This window comes from Dipodomys merriami, unplaced genomic scaffold, assembly GCF_024711535.1.
Source record: "Dipodomys merriami isolate MVZ:Mamm:240054 unplaced genomic scaffold, mDipMer1.0.p SCAF_103, whole genome shotgun sequence".
In the NCBI taxonomy this organism is placed as follows: domain Eukaryota; kingdom Metazoa; phylum Chordata; class Mammalia; order Rodentia; family Heteromyidae; genus Dipodomys; species Dipodomys merriami.
This window is the reverse complement of record NW_027202305.1, coordinates 4034239-4050401: the sequence shown is the minus strand read 5'-3', so window position 1 is coordinate 4050401 and position 16163 is coordinate 4034239. Positions and strand designations below refer to the sequence as shown.

The 16163-nt window shown below is 50.6% G+C and overlaps 1 protein-coding gene across 2 annotated transcripts in view; it reads left to right on the top strand.

Moving 5' to 3' along the window:
• Window positions 1-15604, top strand: part of LOC138810290 (alpha-tectorin) — a 68417-nt gene extending 52813 nt beyond the window's left edge. Inside the window, exons 14-23 of one of the 2 annotated variants that reach the window (XM_069997398.1) lie at window positions 238-524; window positions 2013-2293; window positions 4721-4831; window positions 5960-6162; window positions 6999-7162; window positions 7608-7856; window positions 12089-12251; window positions 13843-13930; window positions 14270-14386; window positions 14919-15604. In XM_069997398.1, coding sequence (XP_069853499.1) covers window positions 238-524; window positions 2013-2293; window positions 4721-4831; window positions 5960-6162; window positions 6999-7162; window positions 7608-7856; window positions 12089-12251; window positions 13843-13930; window positions 14270-14386; window positions 14919-15019 — 1764 coding nt within the window. In that variant the 3' untranslated portion in view covers window positions 15020-15604. Of the gene's footprint in view, window positions 1-237; window positions 525-1997; window positions 2294-4720; window positions 4832-5959; window positions 6163-6998; window positions 7163-7607; window positions 7857-12088; window positions 12252-13842; window positions 13931-14269; window positions 14387-14918 lie in introns of both variants that reach the window. The other variant, XM_069997399.1, reaches the window with a different exon arrangement.
• Window positions 15605-16163: the final 559 nt, after the last annotated feature.

Sequence of the window (16163 nt, the reverse complement as noted above, 5' to 3'; positions counted from 1 at the left end):
AAGTGAGTGTTCCCCAACTCTTGGACAGGAGTTCATGAGCTGTGTGCCCCGTTGGCACAGCTTGACTCTGTAAATAAAGTTTTATTAAAACACAGCTTCACTTATGTTGTTACACACTGCCTGGGGCTGCTGCCAGGCCACAGGGTCCAGTGGTGGCCACAGAGACCACGGAGGGCTCGCGGATTGCCTCTGCCAGCAGCTGTCAGGCTGGTGACTCTTTTCTGCCCACTCCAACAGGTGAACGGCACTCAGGTGAATGTCCCGTTCGTCACAGGCTTGGCCACCAAAATCTACAGCAGCGAGGGCTTCCTGGTGATCGACACCAGCCCTGACATCCGGATCCACTACAACGGCTACAATGTCATTAAAATCAGCATCAGCGAGAGGCTGCAGAACAAAGTGTGTGGCCTGTGTGGCAACTTCAACGGTGACCTGACCGATGACTACGTGACCTTGCGGGGCAAGCCGGTGGTGAGCAGCGTCGTGCTGGCCCAGAGCTGGAAGACCAACGGCATGCAGAAAAGGTGAGGGCGTCCCAGCGGCTTCTACCTCAGGTCTTCCCACACCCTCAGCAGGTGTTTGCGAGGGGCGGATTCCCCTGGACCTCCCTTCCTCCCCTGCAGAGTTAAGCCAAAGGCCCGCACAGTTTTGATGCTGCCTGAAGGGTGCATCAGAGGCTGTGAATTGCTGAGCTCGGGTGACAGGACTCTGAATGAGCCTCTCGTTCAGCTCTGGGCTCATCAGAACCACGTGTCATGCAGGAGTGAGGATCTGAGGCTGTGACCCGGTACCCACGGGGGACCTAGGCTCTACGGTTAGGGGTAGAATGAAGAGTAGACAGAGAAGAAGAAAGGCCGCCCTTTGCTCTCTAGCTCTGAGCCTGATTGAATACCCTGATTCTGTCCACAAGCCTTGACTGTGGTGGTCCTGCAGGCCAAAGCCCGGTGGGCATCAGGACAGCCTTTTTGAAAACAGAAACCATGGGGGTTACATTATTCCAGCCAGACTGACCAGCCAAGATAAAATGGGCTAATAAACAAGTTATTCCCGAGTTCTTAATGTAGATTCCCTCTGGGGTGCCGAATTATGTTGTTGCCTTTCTGGATCTATGGATAGCGTCTCTTCCCTGGGATGTCTTTGTAAAAATGACTTGATCTCTTCCTACTCTCCGTGCTAGACTCCAGCTAAAACACCCAGTTATAGAAATGAAGCCCCAAGCCCTTCCTGACCATGCCCCAGGCATGAACTGAATAATGTCTCTATGTTAGATCATCCTGTGAATTATAGGGCCCAGAGCCGGACTGTGGACAGCATGGAGTCCAGCCTGTTCCTTTCCTTGGGAAAAGCCATCTAAAACACAATCGCTTATTTACATGAGGAGGCCGCACAGATGCTGGGCCAGCATCAGATTTCAGGCCCCCTCCTCTTTCCTCCAGTGCAACTCCATGGCCGCCCAGAGAGAAAGAAGATAGCTTTGGATACATAAGCCGCTCTGGGCCATGCAATGACAGGCCGAGCTCTGTTCTTCCTGGTCTGGGAAGTTCTGATTCCATGTTACTTTGTTTTTTTCCTTCTTCTGTGTTTACTTATTTTCTTTTACAAACTATCTTCAACTAGATGCAGATTTCCTCATGAAGGTTTTGCTTCAGGTCTTTGATCACTAAACTGGCTTAGAAAGCGCTTGATTTTCCTGTCAGATCTTTAATCCTGTCCAGTATCATTACTGTTCTTATTGCTATTGTTATTCTATTGGTAGCTGTTGATGTTATTAATGGTACCAATGGATGGTATTGGTGTTAATGGCATTGATATCAGTATCTGCCTTTGGGTGGGCTCTTTGGCTGTGGGTCTGTTGCTGTACTTTCCCTTCCCTCTGTCCTAGTGGTATAACCAGTAGCGGTAGCTGCTTCAAGCCAGACAGACAGGCACAACAGATGCCGTGCTGCCTTGCCCGGCAGAACTCGGGTGGCTGTGTCTGCTTCACGCGTTCTGACCAGGCCTCTCACCCCCAGCTGTAACGAGCTGCAATTCTCGCAGTACGCGGCCACGTGCGACAACGTGCACATCCAGGCCATGCAGGGTGATGGCTACTGCCTGAAGCTCACGGACATGAAGGGCGTCTTCCAGCCCTGCTACGGGCTCCTCGATCCCCTCCCCTTCTACGAGTCCTGCTACCTGGACGGCTGCTACAACCTCAAGAAGTTCCAGCTGTGCGGCTCTCTGGCTGCCTACGGGGAGGCCTGCCGCTCCTTCGGCATTCTCAGCACCGAGTGGATCGAGAAGGAGAATTGCTGTAAGAGAATTGTGTGTGTGTGTGTGTGTGTGTGTGTGTGTGTGTGTGTGTGTGTGTGTGTGTGTGTGTGTGTGTGTGTGTGTGTGTGTGTGTGTGTGTGTGTGTGTGTGTGTGTGTGTGTGTGTCCTTGCAGGTAGCATTGCTTCATTTAGCTAGCCAGGGATGATGGGCCTCTTCATCTTTATTCGTCAATTTGCTTTCAGGGGTGAGAGAGTGGAGAGTTGTGGGGTGCAGCAGAGGTCCAATGGGGGTGCATTCCCTGGGGACACTAGCCCCCTCCTGCCAGCTCTTATGCAAAGATGGGATTTGAACAAGAAAGTTGGGACAATGAGGTCCTTGGGCGGGAGGATTTACATTTGGGGATGGTGCCGTAGAGGGATGCAGTCTGGTACTTCTGATTGCTCGTGGTTCCAAACCCAGCTCTCCCTTAGCTCCTGTAATGCAGGTCAGAGCCCCAAATCTCAAAGGAGAGCAGTAGGGTTGAGCTGTCCCCATCTGCCTGGCTTGAAAAGAAGCTGAAGTTAGATTTAATCCCATAGATTGAACTAGATGGCAAGATTAAGATCTGTAGATTTGTTTATTTTTCCCTTGGTAAGAAAACCATTTCAGCTGGGCACCAGTGGCTCACACCTGTAATCCTAGCTACTTAGGAGGCTGAGATCTGAGGATCATGGTTCAAAGTCAGCCCGGGCAAGAAAGTTCATGAAACTCTTATCTCTAATAAACCACCAGAAAACAGGAATTGGTGCTGTAGCTCAAGTGGTAGAGTGCTAGCCTTGAGCTGAAGAGCTGAGGTACAGCGCCCAGGCCCAGAGTTCAAGCCCCACGACTGACAAAAACAAAAACAAAAAACCATTTCAATGTGTGTAACCCATCCAATATTCAATTCTTTTTATTAATTACATGGAGCAAGGATAAATATATGTAAACATGTATGTGTGTAGCATATGCGTATGTGTTTATATGTATCAGTGGCACTGTCATTGGTGTGGTGTGAGGTCACCAACATAATGTGTGTTTGTGCCCAGACACAAAAACCAGCCCCGAGAGGGTTCACGAGAGCCAGAGTGTGCACAGGACCCCCCCAGAACTAGACATGTAGAGTGGCACATTTACATATCCTCAGTTCAGAGCCTGAAAACCATGGATGTCATGGAAGTAGGTATTTAGTAATTTCAGAAACTGAAGGAACTTCCTAATCTGTTGGAAATTAGCAGAAATGTTTTATTGTTATAACTATTATTCTACTCTGCTATGGCTCCTAAGAAATTTGTTTAATGAATTGTTTTGAACTTTGAAAATTGTCTGGAGTTTGTGCGTGTGTGTGTGTGTGCGTGCGTGTGTGTATGTGCACTAATACAGGGCTTGGACTCAGGGCCTTTTGCTCTCACTTGACTTTCTTGCTCATGACTAGTGCTCTACCACTTGAGCCACACCTCTAGCCCAGTATTTTGCTGGTTAGTTAAAGTCTTGAAGGCCTTATTATTCAGATAGATTTTATCCAGGTCACTTTTCAACCATGACCTTCCTGTCTCTGCCTCCCAAGTAGAAGGAATTACAGGCATGCACCACCACCCCTGGGCTGAACAGTGGTTTCTTTAGCACCAACCATGATGATGAGCAAGGACCCTTCTATCTTGATGGGAAAGAGACTGTTTAAACAAAGAAATCAGTCTCTTAAAAGGAGCTCTCAAAAAAAAAAAATTGGTGACTCTGACGTAAAGATGTTGGGTTTCCGTGGTGGTGGTGTCTGTCCATCATGGATGGTGGTGCTTTACATACACTTGCAGTTTGTTTAACTTACCACTTGACTCTTCCGTCAGAACAGCACTGTTCATATAAGTCAGTGCCGGTGAATTAGGTGTAAGTTTTTGGTTTGTATGTTTTTATGAAATCAAGTAGCTATTTATGGAGAAAGAGTCAAAGACAGAGTGATCCACTCTTGGATCTTGTTATGCCCTCAAGATTTCATTGCTGACAAATATTGATTGATCATTAACTGGGTGCTGGAAATGTGGAGCTGAGAGTTTTGGATCTGACTCGCTAAACTATAAATATAAATGCAAGTGGTTACTGTGTGCTCTACTGGGTATAGTCATTATGGTACCTCCTGGCACTTAAGAGTTGACTACCCTGCCTCTGCCATCTACTTTCCCTGGTGACCTTGTGTGTGAAGCAGGGGTTGTAATATTTAGCTTGAGGTGTACTCATCAGGGTCAAATCAGCTAGCCCCGAGCTCTGTGCCAGGCCCGTAGTAAGCGCTGGGTCCCTAGCAATTTCCATTTGGTTTTCTGCAAGGTCGCTTTGCCCGTGGACCTGCAGCGGCCACCAGAACTATTGCCATTCAGAGACTTCAAGCGGCCGATCCAGACCCCTGAGTGTGGGTGTGAAAATCACGCGTGTGTTTCCGTGTGTTTTCCTTTTTAGCAGGAGTGGTTGAAGATCCCTGTGTGGGGGCGGATTGTCCCAACCGCACGTGTGAGCTGGAGAACGGCAGGGAGCTCTGCGGGTGCATCGAGCCGCCCCCCTACGGGAACAGTGAGTGACCACGGCCAGCGCCCCCTCCGGGAGGCCGGGAGGGGCGGGGGGGGTCCTGGCCCCGGTGGGGGGGGGAGGGGGAGACTGGAGAAGGGCTTGAGAGGACCCACCCCTCCATTGGAAACTCCAGGAGCAAACGTGCCCCGTGGCTGCCGCCTCCTCTTCTTCAGTACACCCCGTCACACAAAGCCGTGCCCGTGAGTGGAACTGGCCAAGTTGCACATCAGAGAGATCCGAGTTGGTCTTTCAGACTCACAAGGAAGTAAAAATGGTTTTGATGCCAACATGAAAGAATTAGCAAAGTACCAGGTGCCTTAAAAACCCCGCCCAGACACTTCTCGTCTGGAAGACACAACTGAAATGTGTGTGGCCATCAGGAAAGAAACACCTGGGCCCTCGGGCCTTGTTCCCTGCTGTAGTTCCCATAGGGTGGAGGAATGGCTGGTCCTCAGCTGCCTCAGCTCCAAAGGAGCCACTTCGTCCTCCCACTTCCTGCCCTTTTCTGAACCTAGTAACTCAGAGGCATGCGCTAAGTTTAGCATCATTGCGGAAGGAAAGCCTAATTAACTAGAAGTCTCCCGAGAAGGGGACAGAGTGCTTCAAAGCGGAGGAAAATATTTCTGTTTCGACAGTGCTTATTATCGGGTGTTTATATGCCGAGAGAAAATGTCAATTGGTGCACCACTGTCTTGAAAGCCCGTCCTGGGTGCTCAGCCGGGGCCTGCTGGGGCCCTGCAGGGCCGGGCTTCACCAGGGCCTGGGGTCGGAGGCCCCACCAGAGCTCCTTTCGGGTCTTGCTTCTAGCCAGGCCCCAGTGAGCCAGAGTCTGTGAGACTCTGACAATGAAGTAGCTGTCACCAGCATGCAGGGGAGGAAGGCCTGGGGTTATCAAGAGCAGACAAAAGGCACTTTGTTAGCATTTTATCTTTTTAATAAGGCTCTACCAAGGCCCGAGTTACTGCCTTAAATGAATCCACACACTCATTTGGGGTGATCAAAGCATAATTAGAAGCCGTGCAGCCTCTGAGCGGAGCTCATCCGCCTGCTGTAAGGAGGGATGGAAGCAGGAGGTCTTGCCCAGTGCCTGCAGCATCTCTCAAAGGATTCTCCTCACCGCGGTTCCCACAGACTCCCACGACATCATTGACGCAGAGGTGACCTGCAAGGCAGCCCAGATGGAAGTGTCCATATCGAAGTGCAAGCTCTTCCAGCTGGGCTTTGAGAGGGAGGGCGTGAGAGTCAATGACAGACAGTGCTCCGGAATCGAGGGGGAAGACTTCATCTCCTTTCAGATCAACAACACCAAAGGGAATTGTGGAAACATTGTGCAGGTGAGCAGAGGCGCCTGCCAGAGCTAGTGGCGGTGTGTGGTACCTGCCCATTGATTGTCCTTAAAGCCAGCACTGGGACGTTCCACTTAGAATAGGCTCTCTGGAGAACAGCAAAAGGCACGTACGATGAAAAATAGCAAGGGCGACTGTCACTTAGTGCTAAGCGGTTGATTGAACTGAAAGAGCATTGTATGTGATGTCTGACTTTCCCTGATTTCCCAGGCCTGCTGTCATCCCTCGTTCGGCAGACCTGAAAAACCATTGTTGACTTCTCTTATGGTTTGCCATCTTGCCACGTAAATATAGCCTGGCTCAGCTACTGGGGATAGTGAAGGGTGTCACACACAGCCTGTAACGGTTCGCTTCCAAGATACGGCAGATCCCAGCCTTTAGCGGCAGAATTTCCAATGTGGAGTTTAGTGAAACATCCCATTTCTCTGTTCAGTTTGGTGCTTGTCACCATGTCTGGTAAAAAGTGCGGTTGGAGGAGAAGATTTTTCTTTTGAATGAAGGCTTGCGAAAGTTCTGGCACAATGGCTCTTCCCTCACCATGGGAATTGCTCATGTTCTCAGGAGCTTGAATTCCCACCGGTGCCTGTGGGCTGCCTGTAGTTAGAATGCGTAGTATATGAACCTTCCCTTCCATGGGCCTTCAGGAACATGTCCTCCATGGACATCCATTGCGGTGATTCCCCCCGCCCCTGGTAAACGGTGTAGCTCCATGCTGAGTTATACTGGAACGAAGCCATTCCGCTACGCTCGGAAATGGGGATTGGAAATACAAACCACACAGTCACTTTCGGGTGCAGTGATTTCTGACCTCCCTTTCTCCGCAGTCCAATGGCACTCATATCATGTATAAAAACACCATCTGGATCGAAAGCGCCAACAACACAGGCAACATCATCACCAGGGACCGCACCATCAGCGTGGAGTTCTCTTGTGCCTACGAGCTCGATATCAAGATCTCCTTGGATTCGGTCGTGAAGCCCATGCTGAGGTAATGCATGCTGCGTTCCCTGCTTCTTTGACAGCGAAGGGCACTGTCATCAGGTTGCTAGCCTTTTTTTTCTTTAAAGCACCAGGGAAAACACAGTTCCTCCGTCCGGAACTCAAACACATCAGCACGTCGCTGTTCAGTAGAAATTTCTGCACTGCTGGCGACAGTTCCATATCTGAACCCATCCACATGCGGTGGCTAGGAGTCACAGACAGCCGTCCAGTCTTCCAAGTGTGACTCAAGGGGGCTGGAGAATTGGGATTTTATTCTGTTTGAATTTACCTTTCCCAGTGTACAGAGAGGCCCGTGTCGCTCAAGACTTTCACCCTTGCTCTGTGCTTTTCCTTCCTTCTGCTTTATTTTTTGTCTCAGTTTGAAATGTGATAGGTGAGGGAATAAATGAGACTCTCTGGGGTGCTCTGTCACATGACCCTTTTTCTCGCAGTGTGATTAATCTGACGGTTCCAACCCAAGAAGGCAGCTTCACCACCAAGATGGCGCTCTACAAGAATGCCTCCTACAAGCACCCTTACCGCCAGGGGGAGGTGGTGCTCACCACGCGGGACGTGCTGTACGTGGGCGTCTTCGTGGTGGGCGCGGACTCCACCCACCTGATCCTTACGCTCAACAAATGCTATGCCACCCCGTCGAGGGACAGCAATGACAAGCTCCGATACTTCATCATTGAAGGAGGGTGAGTGGCCCCTGACGGACGGATGGACAGACAGACAGATGGACGGACAGATGGTGACCTCGAAGCCTGGAGTGCATCGTCTGCACTGGGGAAAGGGGTGGGGATGATGCTTTGTGGACAGCTATATAACCAGCCTGGAATTCTCCTAAGGGCTGGCCAGCGAGGTAGACTGTTCTATGTGCCTCATTTTACAGAACAGATCCAGCAACTTGACCGAGGTCAACGTCCCCAGAGGGGCAAGATGATGGATTGTTATTGGCATCAAAGAGGGCACTCTCTCCCACTAGGCTGATCTTGGATTTGAGAGGGCTGTGGAATGCTGTATGTCATGAGGCTAAGGAAAGGCTAGTGAGCAGCACCCACCTGGTGGAGGGTTTAACTTCGTGGCACTGGACTCGCCTTACCTTCTCCAGAGCTTTGGGTTTGATTCCTAGAACCAAAAACAAACAAACAAAAGCCCCAGCAGCAACAAAACTTACAGAAACAAACAAAAAATAGAAGACAGTAATCTGACAGGAGAAATTCCAAGACTCCCAGTGGACTGCTTGCGGCTCTAGATAATACTAAACCCCATCCACGCTGCATTCCCTTTTCCAAGCCATGAAACAGGCATTGTGTCACAACCCCGGGCCACTATGTAAGATCAGTTGCACACAAGCACAGAGACCCCACGGAGACTGTAACTGTGATGGCTGTGGAGTGACTAGTGGGCCGAGTGCCTTATACAGCACAGACGCTCCTGGCAGAGGGGTGACTTGTGTCCTCGGCAGATGGGGTGGGGCGCAGGAGACTTCCTCCAGACACCCAGAATGGCGTGCCATTCCAGACGCTCGACGCCTGCAGCCTCCCTTCAGTGTTTTCATGCTGGGGTTGGGTGTCAGTGACTGGAGCTGTGCAAAAGGGGGATTCCTGTCCTTTTCGCCCACCACTCTGTGCCTGCCACCTCAGATGTCTTCTGAAATAGAGTGGTTACACAACGCAATGTGCTGAGTGAATGAATGAGAAGACTGCAGACCAAACAATTGTAAGGATAGCTATCTTTATTTTTTAACACTATGAGCTGGGTGTGGTGACACATGACTATAATCCAAGCTCCTTGGGAAGTAGAGGCAGCAGGATTGAGGTCTGTATAAAAATCCAATAGATTTTCTTTCTATTTATTCTAGCAAATCTACTGAGATAGAAAACATCACCATAATCTAATTTTAGAACCATTCCCATCATTCCAATATAATAATTGTTAAAGCAGGTGGTTGTATTATTCCCTATTCTACTATAACTAGCATTTAATTCCCAAGGCATTTAATGGTTATGAAACCAAGTCACAGGTGTGGATGTCGTTTCAGAGATGACTGGGTCCGGGGCGCTGTCAAAACTGGCTGTACCCTTGTTCTGTCTCTCTCTGACCCCCTGCCTTTCTCTCCCCCCTCCTCCCTCTCTCATGGACCTGGCCAGTTACTAGCCATCCTGACTTTGCATTCTTCTATCATCACCACAGAGAAGAGAGCCGGTCTCGTGCCCACCCTGGGCACACCAGGGAAGGACTCTGACTCTCCAGTCTTGAGTCCCTTGTTCATCATTTGTGGAGGAAATGCCTTGTTGGATTTTCCTGGGCAAGGTCAACACCTCTCCCTGTGGTGTAGAGCCTGCTGTGGAGGCTGCCATTCATGTTGTGGTTGGGATAGGCGGGAGGTACCCTCAAGAGAAAAGGGATTGGCTCTGGGAAAAGCACAGGCATCTATGATTGTTTTCAGATTAAGCAGCCATGGAGAAGTTAGGCAGGGTTCATCCGAGGCTCATCCACCTAGACAGCAAGGAGCACACAAGGGACTCTCCCAGGTGTTGTTCTGACGTAGCCCGTCTCCGGCACCAGCTGGGAGTCTTGTGGTCCTAAGGCTTGGGTCAGTATTATTGCTTTCCTCTCTTCCACATTTCTTCCCCTCCTTTGTCATATTCCTAAGAGCTCAGATCTGAGCCACTCCACAAATGCAATCTCAGGTTGCAGAGCCTGTGTCTCCTTCCTCTGAAGGACAAGGTAGCATCTAGCATTTTAAAAATAGTATTTAATAGACTTGACCCAAGGAGGGAGAGCTAGTTAACATGGTCATAAATCTCAGCTTACCCCAGGGTCTGTCTGAACAAAGGCCTTCCAATTAAACTGTTGTTAGGTGAGAAATTATTTCATCATTGAGAGAATTGGAACCTATCAGTCCTTCTCGGGTTTCTTGGGGGATGCAGTTACCATGTTTTGCCTCTGAACTTCTGGGAAAACATGCTCAATGCTTCATAACTGGGTAGAACATGGGCCCACTGCACAGGAGTCTTCGGTGATGGGGGTTCGGGGTTGGGGTGCATTGTTTGTTTCTGCTCAGCTGGGAGGAGGACAGACAGCCCCAGTTTCTATCTATGAGTCAGAAGTTTGGGGATATACCCACTGGCCACTTCACTCTGCAATTCTGGTGCCTGGACAGAGGAACGCACACGCGCTTTCTCCTTGCCGTTGGCCAGAAGATGCTCTTGGTTCTGGCCAGCTTGTTTGCTCATCTCAAGTGAGGAGTCCAGACCGCCACACCTGCACTGGAGACCCTGTGCTCTGCTCCTGCTCTTTCTGACGTCCTAAACTTCCAGGCAGGGAGAGGGTTGATGTTCCAAGAGGAAAGTTCTGCCTGAAGAATAGAGAGGAGCTATCACCTTAGCACAATGAACCGGCTTAAACAGGCCTAGATTTCCCAAAATAATAATGATGATGATGATGATGACAAGGATAAGTATAGCCTACTAAGATCTCCTTTCAAAGCATTGAAAGGCAACTTGCATTTTGCCTAGAAGACTAATTCCAAAACTTCATAGGTATGGGAATGTGGATGGGTAACTTCAGTTTCTCATTCTCCTCCTTCCTGAGCGAGTTAATTCTGTGGGCTTGAGGAAAAGATGCATGAGAAAGAAAAAGAGAGCTCCATCCTCTCCTTCCTCCCTCTCCTTTATCTTGATCCAAGAGTCACCTGGCTCCTGAAGGCCAACCACAGTCATGGCAGCACAGCGCGCACACACATGCATGCGTCCATCCACACAGCAGAGACTTCCAGACACCTGCCACACGTGCAATGCACACACACATGCATGTGTTCATCTTCACAGCAGAGACTTCCAGACACCTGCCACATGTGCAGTGCACACAATGCATGCATTCACGCAGCAGATTCCAGACACCTGCCGCACGCACAGTGCATGCACACATGCATGCATTCATCCACGCAGCAGAGACTTCCAGACACCTGCCACATGCACAATAATGCATGCACACATGCATGCGTTCATCCACGCAGCAGAGACTTCCAGACACCTGCCACATGCACAATGCATGCACACATGCATGCATTCATCCATGCAGCAGAGACTTCCAGACACCTGCCACATCCCTGACAGTACTGGAACTTCAGTGCAGGCTGTGACTTGACTCTAGCACTTAAGATGCTCAACAGGGTGCTGTTAGAAAATCCAGGCAAAGGCCTGCTCTGGGATATTCATGCTAGAGTTGATGGAGGAAGGGCAGGGGCATGCTCAGGAAGAAGAGCAGAAAGACCGTCCACTGGGAAGGACATTACTTGAAGATGCTGGAATGTGAGAGCTTGCCAGACCTTTGGGGAATTTGTGATCAGCTGAAGCATCATCGCTGCACCAGGAGGATGTCTTGGATATTGGTTCCCTATCACCAGGAGAAAGGGAGCTGAGGAGGAGGCAGTCAGCTTCCCTCTCCCCCGTGCTTCCTTCCCTCCATCTCTGTTCCTCCCCCTCTTCCCCGGCTACCGATGATAGCATGCGTGGGAAGAGCTCCCATAGGGCTCGAATCCGGGGCCCCTGCCAACATCGATAATTAACTGTACAAAGTACAGAGGAAGGGAAGACCGGTCTTGTGTTTGTCAAATTGCTATCTGTAAAAACACAGCATCATGAGGAGGCGTCTGCTGAGATCTTGGAGCAAGGGGGAATGGAACACGGTTCCCAGTGTAGTTGCAGTTGGGTTACTAGCTCCAAGTGGCATTCAGAGGTTGGAAACAAAGGATGGAAATCAGAGGGTGTGACCACAAAGGACAGGCCTCCAGGACTCATGACTTTCCCCATTGAGCAGGGTTTTATGTGAAACAGGGATGCTTGAGAGGAAGCTTGAAGGTGAGGAGTCACTCAGAGGAGCGGTTGTGAGGCGGCGCCGCCATGGCTCTTTTTCTGCACAGGTGTCAGAACATTAAAGATAACACCATTGGCATCGAGGAGAACGGCGTCTCCCTCACCTGCCGCTTTCACGTCACCGTCTTCAAGTTCATCGGGGATTACGACGAGGTTCATCTGCACTGTGCTGTGTCGCTCTGTGACTCAGAAAAATACTCGTGTAAAATTGTAAGTGTGGCTGCTCGGCTGGGGCTCCCAGCAGGTTGCCGGGGGCGCCGGGAACGCACAAGGGGTCACCCTGGATGGGGAGCCCCGGGAGGGGTGAGGTCCACTCACTCCTCTGTCTCGGAATTGTCAGCTGGTCAACTGGCCATTCGCTAAGCCAGATGTCACTAGACCAGGGCACCTTCATGTTAAACTACTAACATTTGAGAACAAATACTTTTTGTCCTAGGGGATTCACCTATGACTCACTAAGAAGTTCCCATCCGGCCCAAGTCATTTCCACCCTCCAGTTTTATTACCCCAAAATGTCCCCGAACATTGCCAGATAACCCCTGGGGGGCACCGAACTGCCCCGTTAAAGACCACTATAGCCATCTCCAGGAGTGTTCAGCAAGTCCTGCAAATTCATGACACATGGTTTTGACCCAGTGTGACTATTAAAATAATAATCCTAAAAATCAAAAGACGTTTCAAAAACAAAAATATGATGAATCAACCCATGCATCCCACAGTTCAGTAGATCACGGGGGGGGGGGGTGGGGAGGGGAGCCACTTGGTCTCTACTGCATCCATGTCCCTTGTGTCTAAATCACTCGGAGATCTGCAGAGAATGCACACGTGCATCCCACAGTTCAGCAGATGGGGGGGGGGGAGTGCTCGGTCTCTATCCATTTCCCTTGTGTCTAAACCACTCTGAGATCTGCAGAGCATTTCCTTGACTCTAATCTCATGAAAATTGGTCTCTCCCCATCCTTCCCCCTCAGAAAAGCAAATGGTGGCCAAAAAGCAAGGTAAAAGTGAATATTCTTAATGCAAGCGAGAAAGTGAATGTTGCAGATTGGTAGAAAGGAAGAGGTTGGGTGGATCATGGGGAAAACCAATCCAGAATCTGCACTACAGCCCTGCACGCCAGACACCTGCAAGCCAGGCACTCGGAGTGTCTGCCTTCCCTCAGTGGCCATCTCCTTGGAACCACATTTCTGTGGGTGCTGGGGGGAGGTGTCTACTTTCTTGGGCCAGGTAACTCAAATCTAATGACCGTTGGGCTGAGCTCCACTCCACTGTAAAACCAAACTCCTTGTAAATGTATGCAAATGCTCCCATAGTTCCTCTAAACCTCACCAGGGCCCCAAACTCTGGAGGGGCTGGTAGGATGAGGGTGAGGTTCAAACCCATCGTCTCCTCAGCCCGCCGCAGACATGGTCACCACGTGTAGTTACGGCCATGAGATCTGATTGCCCCAAAGCCTGGCTCCTAACCTTAGATATTCCAGCTTACGCTCATCCATGGTCAGATCGGCTCTCAGCAGGCACTGCATACATTCGTACCCAAGGAGACTCGGCAACCCTCACTCTCGGAGCAGAAAGCCTCTTTGCATCTAATTCTAGTGTGGAGAGTGTCTTTAATTCCGCTTGACATAAAGCCTAGAGTCCCATCGGGCCCAGTGATCAAGAATGCATTGGTTCTAATTAATCTGAGCAGCCATAGTGCTGGAGGCCAGAGTCACTGCCTCGACTGGAAGCAGAAATATGGGGAAGAATAAGTTATCAAATTAATTGTGTGAAAATTCCCCGCCGGTTGTTCTTTCTTTCAGAACTGCCCACAAAATTCCAGGATTGCCAAGGATTACGCAAAGGAGCCCAAGGAACAGATCATTTCAGTGGGACCTATTAGAAGAAAAAGTATGTATGTTCTCCGAAACGCGCTATAAATTATGAAGACAATGGGCCTGGAAGGCTCAGTCCCGCTTCAGCTTCACCTGCGACGTGGGTCTGGTGGATGAGGAGGTGGCCTGGGGTGGGGGGGAAGGTGGGATGGGAGGGAGGGAGGACGGGAGGGGGGGGTGCGGGCGACGTGAGCAGACTGTCAGCTTCCTTCCAGAAATCTTTTCACTAGTTTAAAAGCCAAACCACCTTGGCTTCACGTGTTAGCCTTTCTTCTCTTTCAAGGCTCATCTTGCATGCCTGTGGCTGGTGGGTTTGCCCACCGGCTCATTAATTTGCCCACCTGCCTGTTTTCAGGGCTGGACTGGTGTGAGGACAACGGAGGGTGTGAGCAGATTTGCACGAGCCGGGTGGACGGGCCTCTGTGCAGCTGTGTGACGGGCACTCTCCAGGAGGACGGCAGGAGCTGCCGAGGTGAGGGGCTGACGGGGGGGGGGGGGGGCTAGGGACCCAGGAGGCTCCTTGCCCCAGAAGGAGTGAGGCCCGTGTGAGGCCCGCCCCGCCAGCCGTGTGCCTGGTGAAATGTCGGAGACCCACACGGAAAGATGAGGACACTCCCGGGGAACGCTAGCACTCATCTTTGTGTATCGATTTAAGTTTACCCTTTACAGCCCTGATCCTTCTTCCTAAAAGATGCAGACAATTAAAAAAGGAGCCATCCAGCCATTTCAGCACTGTAGTTGGCCATAAATCTGGCCGCCAAGGGCAGCTGGGCTCTGGTTGGCATCGGGGGTGCCTGGTTTTCCTGTCTCTGCAGCGAAGGCAGCAGGACTCTCTTCAAGACTGGATCCATTCTATGTCTTTGCCATTGAGACCAGGTGGATCCCGAGATCAGAAGTCTCCTGTCTCTAGCGGGGTTCTGCAAAGATGTCTGAACCCTATGCAACTGACACCCCCCCCCCAGCGGCCCCCACCAACGCACTCACTCTGTCCTCTCTGTCCACAGCCTCCAATTCTTCCATCGAGCTTCAAGTCTGGACAATTCTGCTCATCGTGACCCAGATTTCATTATGGCACTTTGTGTACACATCAGGCCTGACCTCATAATCAACTCAAGGTGGCTCTATAAAGTACTGTAACTTACTAACTGCAACTCCCCACAGGGTAGAGCGTGTGTGTCCCTAAGTACAGCCCCTTCTTCCTGGTCGCAGGCCCAGAGACCCGTGATCCGCCCCCCCCCCATGCCTCTGTCAGTGTGTGCAGTGGGGTGGGAAAAGCAAGCGTGGAGAGTGTGAATTCCCACCCACCCCCGACAGTGGTCACTAGAAATCTCTAGTCATCACAACAAAAATCCAGAAAGGAAGTCTAACCTGACGTCTGCCTGGACATCACTGCGATCTCTGGGTCACCGGGAGGGGGTGGTTCTTTTGTTATTTTGTTTTGTAGACAGGGCCATTGGAATGATTTTGGAGTCACGCCTGGAAGGTGTGCTTTCCCCTCCTCTCCCCCTCCCCCAAAAAGCGTCTTTCTGGTGTTTTGGAAGGGTGGTCTCTGATGCGCACGTTGCTCTCTTGTTTTCATGATGAGATTCTTCCCCACCCTCTGACCTCGTCTGCCTGGGCGGACCTGCAGAACCCCCCATCCCCCGCCCCTCATCCCACCCCACAACCCAAGCCCCCCCTTTTATGACAAATCAACCCTATAATTTTTCATGTGTTTTATCTTTAAATAAACCTCGTGTTCAAATATTCTCATCATCTGGTGACTCAGCTCGTTCCTCCAGCTGTTAAGCTTTGGGCACTGAGTAGCAAGGTACGGTGGAAACAGGTTGAAAAAACAGCTGCCCCTCCCCCCCACCCCCGACCGGGCAGCCCCGTGGGCGGAGCTCCACCCTGCCCCATGGCTCCTGCTCCCGCGCACACAGAGCTTTGTAAGAGAAGCAGGCCGCGTCCTCCACGGTGAGTGGTATAGAAGCAGCATTAGCTGTAATTAACTGCAAAATGGAAGGCCGCTAACTAGATCTCTGGAGTGCTTCCTCTTCTAAGGTTAAAAACCAGGTAACACACTCCAAGTCTCTTTCTGAAGTGGGCGTAGATTCAGATTGATCGCATTGTTGTATTTTTTCTGGGATCTCTGTAACACAGAGCAGAGACGGCTAGCATTATTAGTGTGCATGTCCATGTGTGTGTATGTGTGTATGTCTGTAGATGTATGTGTGAGTGTATGGGTGCCTATTTGGGGAGCATAGAGA